This window comes from Dendrobates tinctorius, unplaced genomic scaffold (genome assembly GCF_039654945.1).
Source record: "Dendrobates tinctorius isolate UK_male_01 unplaced genomic scaffold, ASM3965494v1 ptg000241l, whole genome shotgun sequence".
Taxonomy (NCBI): domain Eukaryota; kingdom Metazoa; phylum Chordata; class Amphibia; order Anura; family Dendrobatidae; genus Dendrobates; species Dendrobates tinctorius.
The window spans coordinates 14,636,539-14,651,569 of record NW_027361908.1 but is presented as its reverse complement, the minus strand read 5'-3'; the positions used below and the strand labels follow the sequence as shown (position 1 = coordinate 14,651,569).

The window sequence follows — 15,031 nt, the reverse complement described above, 5'->3', positions numbered from 1 at the left end:
AAAGGAAGAGAGAGAGGCAGCGAAGACGGCGGCGTATGTGGATACATCCGATTGTTGAACTCTGGGAGAGCCGTGGGGCATACCACACCCTCTACAGCGAGCTACGTGCAAACCCGGAGAAATTTACTGATTATATCCGGATGTCCCACGAAAGTTTCATGGATTTGCTTGCTCGTGTCCAACAATCCATCCGGAGACAGGACACACAGCTCCGTCGTGCGATTCCTCCTGAGGAACGGCTACTGGTGACATTACGGTATGTTTTAAAAACAAAGGGGTGTGGTCTGATGTTTTTTTTTGTAAATTTAGTATTCAAAACCTTGGGTAATTAGTTTTCGTGAATGTACTAAAAAATTTTTTTATAGTTTTTAAAAATAATATACATAAATATTAATTTTACTTCTTTGTCTGTTCACAGATTCCTGGCGACTGGAGAAACCCTATCCTCACTACACTTCCAGTACCGTATTGGAATCTCTACCTTGTCTGGAATTGTTGCTGACACCTGCCGGGCTCTCTGGAATGTTCTTTGCCCAGAATTTATGCCCCTGCCCACCGCTGAAAAGTGGATGGAAATTGCTGACAAATTCTGGACAGTATGCAATTTTCCCAACTGTTTGGGAGCTGTTGATGGGAAACACATACGGATCATCAAACCCCAAAGAACGGGATCTGAGTACTATAATTACAAAAAGTACTTTTCAATAGTACTCATTGCAATTGCGGATGCCGGATGTATGTTTGTAGCAGTGGACATTGGAGCATTTGGCCGTGGTAATGACTCGCAGGCTTTTAAAAACTCAGACATGGGCCGGAGGTTGTATGGCAACCAATTTAATTTCCCTATGCCACGGCCTCTTCCTCACACCGAAGCTCCGCCACTGCCCTTTGTAATGGTTGGCGATGAGGCTTTTCAAATGTGCGGAAACTTACTGAAACCCTACTCCAGCCGGGACTTGGACCACACCAAAAAAATTTTTAATTACAGGCTGACCAGGGCCAGAAGAACTGTCGAGTGTGCTTTTGGGATTCTTGTTTCCAGATGGCGAATTCTGGGCACGGCCATTAATCTTAAACTTGAAACAGTCGATGAGGTGGTGAAGGCCTGTGTGGTTCTACATAACTTTGTGATGGCTAAAGAGCACCCGACCTTTGAACTGGACGATGATGCTCCTAACCCATTGCCTGAATTCACTCAGCACACTCTCAGGTCATCCGTTGAAGTTGGCCAAATGAGGGACAAATTTGCGGCCTACTTTATTTCTGATGTAGGACGGGTGCACTGGCAAGATGAAATGGTGTAATGTTGTTGTTTATGGTAATAAAAATCCTTATTTGATACCATTACTGAGTGCACTATATTTTTTAAACTCCAATTAATTAAAAAACTTCCCATGTATAACTGAATTTTGTTATGTTCACACACCTGGGCAGGTAAATACACATACGAGTTAAAATGCAGCATTGCTAGTCTGCGTGAAATATATTGGAATGAGCAAAGCTGCAGGCCATGAATCAGGAAACCATTTTTTTTCAAGAGAAAATTGTGCAACTAGTTTAAAACAAAGTATGTGATTTTCTCAAAACACAACCCTCAAAACCCAACCCCAATGAAAGTCCATGGGGAATACAAGTCAGCATTGAGTGGATGAATGTAATCTGCTCATGTAATCTGCTCCATTACAAGTTATTACACTAGGCCTTGGAATGACTATACTAGGCCGTGGTATTTCAAATATGAGTATAGTAGGCCTTAGGGCTAGTAGTATAGTAATATGTGAAATACCACGGCCTAGTATAGTCATACCAAGGCCTACTGTAATAACTCGATTTTTAACAACTAGCATCTTGTTTCACAAAAAACAAAGTGGTGAAACTATTCTATTTGGTAAAACTAGAGTTATTACACTAGGCCTTGGAATGACTATACTAGGCCGTGGTATTTCAAATATGAGTATACTAGGCCTTGGGGCTAGTAGTATAGCAATATGTGAAATACCACGGCCTAGTATAGTCATACCAAGGCCTACTGTAATAACTCGATTTTTAACAACTAGCATTTTTAACAACTAGCATCTTGTTTCACAAAAAACAAACTGGTGAAACTAGAAAGAAACTTATTTTTTAGACAAGTTTCAACAGTTTGTTTTTCATGAAACCAGATTCTATTTGGTAAAACTAGAGTTATTACACTAGGCCTTGGAATGACTATACTAGGCCGTGGTATTTCAAATATGAGTATAGTAGGCCTTGGGGCTAGTAGTATAGTAATATGTGAAATACCACGGCCTAGTATAGTCATACCAAGGCCTACTGTAATAACTCGATTTTTAACAACTAGCATTTTTAACAACTAGCATCTTGTTTCACAAAAAACAAACTGGTGAAACTAGAAAGAAACTTATTTTTTAGACAAGTTTCAACAGTTTGTTTTTCATGAAACCAGATTCTATTTGGTAAAACTAGAGTTATTACACTAGGCCTTGGAATGACTATACTAGGCCGTGGTATTTCAAATATGAGTATAGTAGGCCTTGGGGCTAGTAGTATAGTAATATGTGAAATACCACGGCCTAGTATAGTCATACCAAGGCCTACTGTAATAACTCGATTTTTAACAACTAGCATCTTGTTTCACAAAAAACAAACTGGTGAAACTAGAAAGAAACTTATTTTTTAGACAAGTTTCAACAGTTTGTTTTTCATGAAACCAGATTCTATTTGGTAAAACTAGAGTTATTACACTAGGCCTTGGAATGACTATACTAGTCCATGTTATTTCACATATGACTATACTAGCCCTTGGGTTGGTTTTTAACATGTATTTACCCATCAGTGTGTGTGAGCGGCGCAAACAACATTAATGAAACTTATTAATGGTGAACCACAAATGTAAATTTATTTTTTATCACAAAAAAAAAAATAAAAATTATTTTTTACGGCGTTTGGGGGCAGATGGTTTCAATTTGGGGGTGTGCAGGGAATATGCAACACTTGCAGTTGAAGACGGTGTTTGAGGGGAAGGGGCAACAAAACTTGTGGGGGAAGGTAGTCCAGTTAAGGGAATTAAACTTGGAACACTTGTAGGAGAGGAAATCTGTTCAGTTACATTAGTTGTAATGGCATGTCGCCGTAGGCTTGTGTGCCTGGACCGACTTTGGCCCAATGCCCGCCTTGATTGATTTCGCCTTGAAGTAGGGGCAAATATGGAATGTAGGTCCCCCGTCTGCTGGTATGGCTGCTGCTGCTGAGGTGGCGGCTGCTGCTGCAGAGGTGGCGGCTGCTGCTGAGGTGGCGGCTGCTGCTGAGGTGGCGGCTGCTGCTGAGGTGGCTGCTGCTGCTGAGGTGGTTGCTGCTGCTGCTGAGGTGGCGGCTGCTGCTGAGGTGGCTGCTGCTGCTGAGGTGGCGGCTGCTGCTGAGGTGGCTGCTGCTGCTGAGTTGGCTGCTGCTGCTGAGGTGGCTGATGCTGCTCTTCGTTGTCAGTGCTCGTCCTTGCAGGAGGACTGGTGGCGGCAGTGATGGCCCAGGTTTGCAGAGTGGTGGTGGCAGGGCTACTACATGTTGTTGTAGCGGCAGGGCTGTTCCATGTTTGCCTAGTGGTGGCTGAGCTCCACGCATGCATGGGATTGGCGGTGGTGCTCCAGACAGGAGCAGCGCTTGCCATGGTGGTGTCGGTGAAGTGACCAGCTGCACTCAGACTTGTGGTGGTGTAACGGTGGGTGTCCTGGCTTTGAATAGAGGTGTCCGTGCAGTGGTATGCAGCACAAGTCGGTAGTGAGGTGAAGCGAGTCAATGGTGGCACAGGTGGAAAGGACACCACTGACTGCTGACCGTACCGATTATGCTGCATAGCCTGCAAGAAAGCATTGTTGCAGGCCTGCAGCACATTCAGCTGTTGATCAGGACTAAGGTGTTCCGCCATGCCCTTTTCAATCTTACTAAAAAAATGGTGTGCTGGTCTGTTGAGGTCGGCCTCCAGACGGTCAAGGCGCTGTTCTACAGAATTGAAGCGGTGTTCAAAGTGGTTAAAACCACGTTCCATTAGTGCAAAACCGCTTTCAACTCTGTCGGACAGTGACTTGAGGCTGGAATTAAATGTCTCGCTCAAATGCATAAACTCGGGCAAGACATTCCTGTCCAAGGCCCTCTGCCGCTGGCGGGTAGTGCCCGCATAACCAGTGGCAGAGACCTGGGACAGGGGAACACCTGATGGCCCAGCTTCCTGGTCACCAGCTGTGTGTGTGGCTGACCTGCAAGGTGCTTCCTGGCTGTCGGATGGCTGGGACGGGTCAGAGGACGTCCGAGGAAGGACCGCTCCAGGGCCAGGTTGCAGGGTGCTGCTCCAGGTGCTGTGGAAGAAAGGAAAATCATTACTACCATGCCTTTACAAGAAGCATCAGCTGTGGATTAGAAAAACACAGATTAATAAAAATAAAAACCCAAAATGTATAATACTTACGATCTTGTGGCAAGGACCGGTCTTAGGAACTGCAACGCGTGATAGTGACGGTATCTGGTTCTGGTCCTTGACGCAGATCCACTGCGAACCTGGCCTTCAGCACGAACATCACTGTTGAAGCGGTCCTTGATCGAACGCCAACGTGTTCGGACTTTGTCCACTGTTGATAAAAAAAAACAGTGCCGTCAAGGACAACAGTCACTGCGGCACAATGTAGCAATACAATACTCAAAGCAGTCACTGTAGACCCCGATGACACTGTTGGGTTTCCTGCTAGAATACGCCAAGCACGAAACCCAACAGTGCCGTCAAGGACAACAGTCACTGCGGCACAATGTAGCAATACAATACTCAAAGCAGTCACTGTAGACACCGATGACACTGTTGGGTTTCCTGCTAGAATACGCCTAGCACGAAACCCAACAGTGCCGTCAAGGACAACAGTCACTGCGGCACAATGTAGCAATACAATACTCAAAGCAGTCACTGTAGACCCCGATGAAACTGTTGGGTTTCCTGCTAGAATACGCCTAGCACGAAACCCAACAGTGCCGTCAAGGACAACAGTCACTGCGGCACAATCTAGCAATACAATACTCAAAGCAGTCACTGTAGACACCGATGACACTGTTGGGTTTCCTGCTAGAATACGCCTAGCACGAAACCCAACAGTGCCGTCAAGGACAACAGTCACTGCGGCACAATGTAGCAATACAATACTCAAAGCAGTCACTGTAGACACCGATGACACTGTTGGGTTTCCTGCTAGAATACGCCTAGCACGAAACCCAACAGTGCCGTCAAGGACAACAGTCACTGCGGCACAATGTAGCAATACAATACTCAAAGCAGTCACTGTAGACCCCGATGACACTGTTGGGTTTCCTGCTAGAATACGCCTAGCACGAAACCCAACAGTGCCGTCAAGGACAACAGTCACTGCGGCACAATACAGAGCAGGGAAATACTCACTAAACGCCTTTTTGGAGGATGCTGTGGCGCTGTCCCAGCCATCCATCAACGCTGCGGCCACCTCATTCCATAGCCGCCGGGTCACCACATTGTCCTTGTACAGCCGGTCACGGCTGTCCCACAACGGCGAACGCTCCTGGACCAGGCTGATGAGCTGCTCATTATCCAGGTAGACGTCTTCATCCCGTTGTGGAACCTAGACAAAACACATTCATTAGAATAATCAAATTTAAATTGAATAAAAAGTTACAAAAAAAGAAACAAAAAAATGAGTAAAAATAGAAGATAAAAAATAAAGAACATTACAAATCATTTGATACTTACATTCCGTATCACCACCGGGACTTGGCTTCGCTGCTCCTGCTCTTCGCCCTCACTAGTGCCGTCCGCAGATGATGATGACGATGTCTTAAGAAAGTTGAAAAAAACGTAAGAGATTTGGAGAAGCAGCAGATATACTTACCAGATGCACGAAAATAATCACCTCACGGTCTGCTTGCGCCAATTCCTGCCGCGATGGGGAATACTCTGATTCTGAAGACATACTGCATGTAAAAATAATAAAAATCATTAGTACATACATAATTTAAAAGGACAGGCATATAATGTAATATACTCACATTCTTCGCTGATATAATGGGTTCTTGGTTGACTGTCTGCTCTTCAATCTCTCAGTGTAGTAGTGGCAGAGTTTTGGCAGGCACCTCCTTTATATAGACTTTTTTTTTTGACTTTAGAAGATTCTAACTAGGATAAAAAGTGGACACCACCCAAAAAACGCAGCGCTAAAAAATCGCATACCTGCGCATGCCAGTGCGCACGTATGCGCATCCATAGGCTATAATGGCCATTTTTAGCGCAAAACGTGCGCATACGTGCGCATGCGCTTTTTTCCAGGGCCAAAAAATGCAACATGCAGCGTCTGGAAAATACCAACGCACACCCCAAAAAAACGCAGCGCATGAAAATCGCATACATGCGCTTACAAGCGCGCATGTATGCGCACCCATGTTAAATATAGGGGAAAAATCGCATGCGCACGTATGCGTTTTTTTCCAGCGCTAAAAAACGCAAATGTGAAACCAGCCTTACCAAAATTAAATAGTTACTATTTTCATGCCCAAATTTGTCCCATCTCAATAGTTTGCCAGATCACCAGATCCCTGAAACAAACTGAACTTGACTTGTAATTCTTCTGAATCAGAATTGAATATACATTGAATACAGATACGGAGACTTTCTTAGTAAGCAGCTCCTTGCTCTGGCTCATAGAGGGATGGAGCAAGGTAAGGCAGATATATGGACAAGGTTGTCTTTATTAGTCATCCCATTAAATTAGAAGAATACTTATTTTAAAGAACTTCAAGAATTTTATTCAAGTTGAACACGTTTGTGAAAGATATATGATACATTGGTATTTATATAAGTTTGTTTCCAAACAAAGTGTTCTGCATTCTGCAATATATAATGCATTTTCTATACTAGATAATTCCCCATTGAAGCCATGTTTATATACCTGTACGTTGATAGATATTCATGAAACCGCTACAATAAATCACGTGCTGCAGTGTTAATCACTGCTCCTGTGATCAGTTAACACCACATTTGTTGAATGAACTTATTTTTAACAGAATTGCCTGCATTTTTTTTTGACAATATTATTTAAATATTTAGATTTGGCGTACTCACATAGGTCTTTATCTCGGAAAAGTCCAGGTGTTATCATGAAGTTAAACAAAACATTTCTATGTGCACTCATTCTTGGCAATGGGAATACGTATTTGCTGGTAACATTCACACCTAATACAATTTCACTGTTGCCGCAGCTGGAGAGGATAAAGGGACCTTCACCTAGTCCTGTAGGAGAATAAAATAAAGAATACAAAACTATAAAAGAGGAAAACATTCTGCTTTATGACAGTGTGCTTGAAGGGAACCTGTCAGGTCCCCCATGCCCTTCAACCCTTTTTAAAGCATTTATATTGTCCCCATTTCCTTTTCTAAAGAGGCCTTCAACTAGTCGATGGGACATTAGTTGCTCCAGACTAGTCAGCCCTCTTTCCATGTTATCAAGCCCCTGTGGGCGTGATAACATAATTTTCAGGAGCCGGTATAATCAACAGCTCATGCAAATCTAGTGCATGCGCGCCGTTCATTTCGGGAGCATAACTGCATCTCTGAAGCCAGGTGTATGCTTCCCATCTTCAGAGATGCACTGTGCATGACCCAAAGTTTAGATGATGGCATCTGGTCATGTGCTGTGCATCTCTGAAGCCAGAAAGAGTACACCCGGCTTCAAAGACGCATTGACAATGCCAAAATGAACGGCACGCATGCACTAGATTTGCATGAGCCAGTGATGATGCTGCCTCCTGCAAATTATGTTATCACGCCGACAGGAGTGTGAGAACATGGAAAGAGGGCAGACTAGTCTGGGGACACGAACGCCTCATCGACTAGTCAAAGTCCTCATTAGCATAGGTAATGGGGACATTATAAATGCTTATGTTATACAGGGATAATTAGGGAGGGAGATTAGTCATACATAGGGTTAGAGGGCATGGGAGACCTCATAGGTTCTCTTTAAAAAGTTTTGTATACTTAAAACTGTACACTTCTTGGAAGGGTGGAGAAATAACTGTTTAAAGGAAATCATGATTAAAGAATATGTGCAAGCTGCAAGACTAAATATAACATGTGAAAAACATCTATTCTTATTGGATTTAAGTAATAGCTTACCTTGATTATAATATTCACAATCATATGCTGAAAAACATAAGAAAGGAATGTATGTAATATACAACAACCACATAGACAACAAAAAAGGAATTTCTTTCACAGCATCTTCTTGGCGTTTATTAACCATTTCCATTAGGGTTTGTTAGTAGAAATATTTTTATGATTTTTCTTAGAACTTTATAACTCACCAAATAATGTAACAATGGCTTTGGCTGAATTTTATGTCTCAGATACAGTAGATTATTTCCTTATAATGGCATTACGAGAGATAACAATAAACGTTTTATATTCAATGTACAATATACTTCATTTTATGATTCCACTTTGTATAAAAACATCACATTAGACAATCTTTTTTTTCTTCCTGGAGCTAATTGGTATTAAAACAATTATATAACAACGTATTACCAGCTAATTAGTAGTAAAGTGAACTTCTGTAGTGACAGGTGACCATCCAAAGATCAAAGTATCATTTTTGTATATTGACACCCAACGCCCAATTGTTTCTTAAGGTCTCTGATTTACATGTAATATATTAACTATATGTGAGATAAAGGCATATAGTAAAGTAAAAGTAATGCATATGGACATTATTCATCTAGCATCATCTAGAAAAGAACTCAATATGTGAATGTGACCTGTTACCCACACACAAATTGCCTAATGCAAAACCTATTTCTAGGCTATCAGACGCCATTTAATACTGCTATATTCTGACTTGGCTGAAGGGCCCTTAGAACCACTAAGGCACTTAGCAGTGCCAAATTAATAAAAGCCAATATTTTGATTTGCTATTGAAAGAAGTTTCCAATCAGCATGCTAGTCTGGCTGGACAGATGGAGCAAAGGAAGTCCACTGTGAACATGACAGCAAGCAGTATTGAAATAATATTTTGGCTATTGTTGGGTATATTCAACAATTCACGAGTAGTAGAGAAGGGGCATGTATTCAATCAGGCGTGGCAACTGTATGATTGGCGAGAACGGGGAGTGAGAGTCGAGTAGAGGTAAGTGGCCGTGAGTTCTCGCCGACTCCAGATCATAAGAGAAATTCATATTTAGAAGCTTCTGGAACACAGACAAGCAATATATATGTAATGTGCTGCTGAGGTGCAGTACACTGCATCCTCCACCAGGGGGTGCTGGTGAGGGAAGAGTGGTTGCACACACAGTAACACAGAGCAACAGCACAGGTGTCACAGGTAATGAAAAAGTGGTCAGACTAGCCGAAGTCAGCAACTTTTAGGAGTAGAAGTACCAAGGGAGACAGCAAGTGTGTAGTCAGGGACGAGCAAGAAGTTAGGAACTACCGGGAATGTAGTATCAGAAACATAAGACGTAAGACATAGTCAGGGTACAAGCCAGAGGGTCAAAAGCCAGTCGGGAAGCGTGGTATCAGAAACAGAAAAACCAGAAGCAGAGTCCAGAGATCCAGCCGAGTCATACACAAGTCCAGGTAATCAGGGGCAGAAGGAACACTAAAGGAATACAGGTCAGAGGCACTAGCTTGTAAGCTTGCAGTATAGCTGACGCTTGCCCGCAGGCTGCAGAGGACTGAGCCCAGCCAGATCCAGAACGAGGCAGAGGGGATTAACCCCCGCATGACCAGTCCAAAGAGAAGACAGCAGAAAACAAACTCTGGACTGGATCATGACAATATAGTCTTACATCTAAGGTCAAAGTTAGTTAATTGCCTTTCCTGGGTTATAATGAAATTTAAATAACTTAATTTTTGTTCTGTTTAATAAAATGTTATTGCTTTATTAAAATTGTTGTTAATGAACTTAAAAAAGTATTAGGAAATAATTTAAGATTTCGACAGCCTAGGTGCCTGCCCAGGGTTTCCTATGGCAGTGACGCCAGGGTCTAGTTCTAACTGCATACTTAGCTCCCATATAGTTACATCAATACCTTATAGGTTCAGCCTACAAATCGATCACATCTATATGTTTGGTTGAAAACAGCTTAACAAATCGCTAAAAATGGAAGATACAATTAAGTCATGGATGCCATTCAATATATATAAAGAGTGGAGAATATTACTCAGTCCACAATGACGATCCTCTGTAAATTTAATGAAGAAGTGTACTTTCAGCAACAAGATTTCTTAGTACCTGTCTTTGTATTGCCCTTTTTTGGTTACTTACGGCACATATTTGGTGATCTCCAGTGGACAGCCACGCCTTGTTGACAACATTTATGAGCATATGCAGCTATACTGGTGCACAGACATTCACAGTCTCCACCGAGGTTACAATTGCATGTGTCTGTATGGCAGTTCTTAACAAACGATGTTACGTCGATCTTTAAAAAAAATACAGAAAGTCTAAATCATAATTGTGTAAGACGAAGGAATTGACAATTCAGCAATCCTCTAATATATAACTACATATCATTTGTCACTGCTACATTGGTTTAGTAACAATGAATTATGAAATTATTGCCATGTAGTGTTTTCCTTCCAGTGGTGCAATTTCTGACATAGATTTGTTAAGTTTGAAAATAGCTGATCAAAATAATAGGGTTAATTATTCCTATATGAAGGCAAAGACTAGCCATGATTACTGTGTGGAGGCACAGAGGGGGCATTATTACTATGTTGAGACACAGAGGGGCATTACTAGGTAGGGTCACAGAAAGGGGCCACTATTACTGCGTTGTACATAATTGGAGCAGTAATACTTTGAGGGGCATAAAAGAAGGTACTACTACTGTGTAGGTACAATAAATGGTTACAGCTATTTAGAGTTTGTTTAAAGTTTCAGAGAAGTGGAGAGGATTCTGCAAAAGCAATGAGCTTAAGATGTCTGTAATTTTACACTCTGCAGTATTCATTGTGCTGTATCTATCCTAGTGATCCCACACTTATTGCATATGTTATTTTTGACAGGTATATTGTCTTTGATATTAATATTTGTATTTTTTGGAGGACAAGGATTGAAATTTTTGTAGACCCTAGCAATAACCACTGGGGCCCATGCATAGGATCTGCATGCTGGTGGTGGTGGGGCCCTTAGGACGTTACTTTAGTTACTTGTGTTCCCGCTAAGCTCAGCAGCTTCTATATTGACCCAGTGTACGAAGCTGCATATGTCACAGTGAAGAGAGAATGTCCTTCCTCTGCAGCAACATTGCATAAAATACCATAGTACATTTGTGGCCAAAAGTATTGACACCCCTGCAATTCTGTCAGATACTACTCAGTTTCTTCCTGAAAATGATTGCAAACACAAATTCTTTGGTAATATTATCTTCATTTAATTTGTCTTAAATTAAAAAACACAAAAAGAATTGTCATAAAGCCAAATTGGATATAATTCCACACCAAACATAAAAAAGAGGGTGGACAAAAGTATTGGCACTGTTCGAAAAATCATGTGATTGCTTCTCTAATTTGTGTAATTAACAGCACCTGTAACTTATCTGTGGCACCTAACAGGTGTTGGCAATAACTAAATCACACTTGCAGCCAGTTGACATGGATTAAAGTTGACTCAACCTCTGTCCTGTGTCCTTGTGAGTACCACATTGAGCATGGAGAAAAGAAAGAAGACCAAAGAACTGTCTGAGGACTTGAGAAACCTAATTGTGAGGAAGCATGAGCAATCTCAAGGCTACAAGTCCATCTCCAAAGATCTAGATGTTCCTGTGTCTACCGTGCGCAGTGTCATCAAGAAGTTTAAAGCCCATGGCACTGTGGCTAACCTCCCTAGATGTGGACGGAAAAGAAAAATTGACAAGAGATTTCAACGCAAGATTGTGCGGATGTTGGATAAAGAACCTCGACTAACATCCAAGCAAGTTCAAGCTGCCCTGCAGTCCAAGGGTACAACAGTGTCAACCCGTACTATCCGTCGGCATCTGAATGAAAAGGGACTGTATGGTAGGAGACCCAGGAAGACCCCACTTCTTACCCTGAGACATAAAAAAGCCAGGCTGGAGTTTGCCAAAACTTACCTGAAAAAGCCTAAAACGTTTTGGAAGAATGTTCTCTGGTCAGATGAGACAAAAGTAGAGCTTTTTGGGCAAAGGCATCAACATAGAGAGGCATTCAAAGAAAAGAACACGGTCCCTACAGTCAAACATGGCGGAGGTTCCCTGATGTTTTGGGGTTGCTTTGCTGCCTCTGGCACTGGACTGCTTGACCGTGTGCATGGCATTATGAAGTCTTTAGACTACCAACAAATTTTGCAGCATAATGTAGGCCCCAGTGTGAGAAAGCTGGGTCTCCCTCAGAGGTCATGGGTCTTCCAGCAGGACAATGACCCAAAACACTTCAAAAAGCACTAGAAAATGGTTTGAGAGAAAGCACTGGAGACTTCTAAGGTGGCCAGCAATGAGTCCAGACCTGAATCCCATAGAACACCTGTGGAGAGATCTAAAAATGGCAGTTTTGAGAAGGCACCCTTCAAATATCAGGGACCTGGAGCAGTTTGCCAAAGAAGAATGGTCTAAAATTCCAGCAGAGCTTTGTAAGAAACTCAATGATGGTTACCGGAAGCGGTTGGTCGCAGTTATTTTGGCTAAAGGTTGTGCAACCAAGTATTAGGCTGAGGGTGCCAATTCTTTTGTCTGGCCCATTTTTGGAGTTTTGTGTGAAATGATCAATGTTTTGCTTTTTGCTTCATTCTCTTTTGTGTTTTTTCATTTAAGACAAATTAAATGAAGATAATAATACCAAAGAATTTGTGTTTGCAATCATTTTCAGGAAGAAACTGAGTATTATCTGACAGAATTGCAGGGGTGTCAATATTTTTGGCCACAACTGTATGTTCACAAGCTGATGCAGCAAAAGAAGGCTGGGCCTCCTTTTTTTCTTCTAGAAACTGCTGTGCCTTAATTGCTTGCTATGAAGGGCACATTTAGTCTCTTTTCTAGTACCTCCTTTTATGTTCCAGACATTATTTCTCACTCTAACCTTCTTCTCAAGGAGCCTCTGAAAAGATTTCTCTGGGGCATTTAATTACACACTGGGAGGTGAGTGGAGCTGATGATGTTGCGTTGACAAGCTACCAGGTATGTTTCTGAAATAACTCAATCTTTCTAAAGAACATTAAGAGCATGTTTGACAAGGAGAAAGTGTATGTGTAATACATTCTGTTAACTGTGATAAACATGTTACAGCATCTAAAACAGTACTTCAAAAAGAATTTGGTACAATTGGTAAAATCAACTTAATGCTGTAAAGTGAATTTCTAAAAACTCACCACGTTGCGACATGGAGCAAATACATCACTGTAGAGAATGGAGCACTCTTTTTTTGCATAAGGAAATTTGCTTTGATGAACTTCACATGGTCGCATTGTTTCATTAGAACTTTTACACTAAATAAAAAAACATTAATTAAGCAATAAAAACATTGATTGATTTGGTGGAAATCAGTTCCGATGACCTGGCTCATAGATCATGCCAGTAATCTTTGGCCTGTGGATGAGAGCCCTGAGAATTGCATCTTAGCTGACAACATCTGCAACTCTTCATTTGATTAGTTGGCCTTGGCGCGACATCTTTGCGACATACGTATGACATCACGCTAGGCTGGCTTATCAATATTGGAGCTGCAACTGCAGTCAGGAAATAGGCAGTTCTTAGAGCTCCCAATCAGCACTGATGTGGTAGATGGACTGCTTCTTGCAAATTGATTTGCACTGGCTCTAATTATTATTATTATTAACCTAAGCTAACACAGATAAGCCCTATTGTCGGACATCTGCTGTTCCTATCTCTGACCATCTTACTTATATTGAGAATAGAGACACATGTCGTGGCAGTGTGTATGGAGAGCAAAAGTACTTGGCTATTTTGAAACTCCCAAAGAAGTGAATTGAGGGAGTCACGCCCGACCGCATCTGCATTACATCAGCAACAGAGAGGTGAGGGTGTCAGAGATGGAACCTGCATCTATTAGACATTGCAAAAGTGGTAGAAAGGCAACTGAACTAATAAAACAAGCGGTGGAGTTCAACATACATCAGAACCCTATTAGAAAATGAAAGCAGATAATTTTGAAAGTAGGCCAATCATAAATAGCAGTGTTAAAAATGAACCCGTCATTAGAATGATGCTGCCAGTACAAAGGGCAGCATAAATGAGATCCTGTCTGCATGATTGCTAGCAAGTTTCAGAATATCCATAGTTTGAAAAGCTGGCTGGATACATAAGTAAACCTCTTAATAAACTGGTTGGGTTTAGATATAATCTGATTACTCAGGTCTCTCCTGTAGTTCTCAGCAGGCTTCTCAATCCATGTGTTACCTGAAAAAGAGTTTCAGAGTAAAATATAACTGTCGGCAATCATGCTGCCAGGCTCTGATTCGTGTTTCCCCGGTTCGGGCAGCATTAATCTAATGATTGGTTTTTCATTTACATCAAAAGTGTTCAGCAGTATTTGTAACCTAAGCCAGGAATAACACATAAACAGAAAAAAAAGGATCACAGAAAGATTTGCATGTCTTCCATGTCCTGAACCCACAAATGGTTTTTCACTTCACAAATATTGATGCAACATACTAAATAAAAAACTCCAACATGAAAGTGGCCTAAGTTCTATATTATTGCCAAAAATGGACTAGAGGTTTTTCCTTCCTTTTCTACATATTGGTTTAGTACATGATAGATTATATAACTTTAAGTTTACACTTAGTGATGAGTGAGTTAATAGAGTATATAACAAACAGGCAATCCCTTCATGTGTTGTGGCTGTCGACCAGCCAGGACGAATCGAACATAGTATCGAGCACGCCAAAGATACTTTATGAACACAGGAGCATGCTGGAAAACACCTTATTTCGCTCATCACTACTTACAATCTAAAGAAAAATCCAGTTTCAATGATCATGAAGGCTAGATATTTAGAAATATC

At 41.6% G+C, this 15,031-nt stretch overlaps 1 protein-coding gene and 1 long non-coding RNA gene across 2 annotated transcripts in view; both read right to left on the bottom strand.

Annotated features, from left to right (window-relative positions):
* Window positions 1-15,031, bottom strand: part of OTOGL (otogelin like) — a 356,745-nt gene that overhangs the window by 176,555 nt on the left and 165,159 nt on the right. Inside the window, exons 29-32 of the mRNA XM_073556969.1 lie at window positions 13,377-13,493; window positions 10,317-10,473; window positions 8,171-8,197; window positions 7,121-7,288 (exon numbers count right to left, since the gene is read on the bottom strand). Coding sequence (XP_073413070.1) covers window positions 7,121-7,288; window positions 8,171-8,197; window positions 10,317-10,473; window positions 13,377-13,493 — 469 coding nt within the window. The remainder of the gene's footprint in view (window positions 1-7,120; window positions 7,289-8,170; window positions 8,198-10,316; window positions 10,474-13,376; window positions 13,494-15,031) is intronic.
* LOC141060656 (uncharacterized) lies at window positions 5,430-6,509 on the bottom strand. The gene is made up of 3 exons (XR_012222742.1): window positions 5,916-6,509; window positions 5,756-5,839; window positions 5,430-5,627 (listed from the first exon to the last, which is right to left on the bottom strand). It is a non-coding gene; the product is annotated as an uncharacterized lncRNA (long non-coding RNA).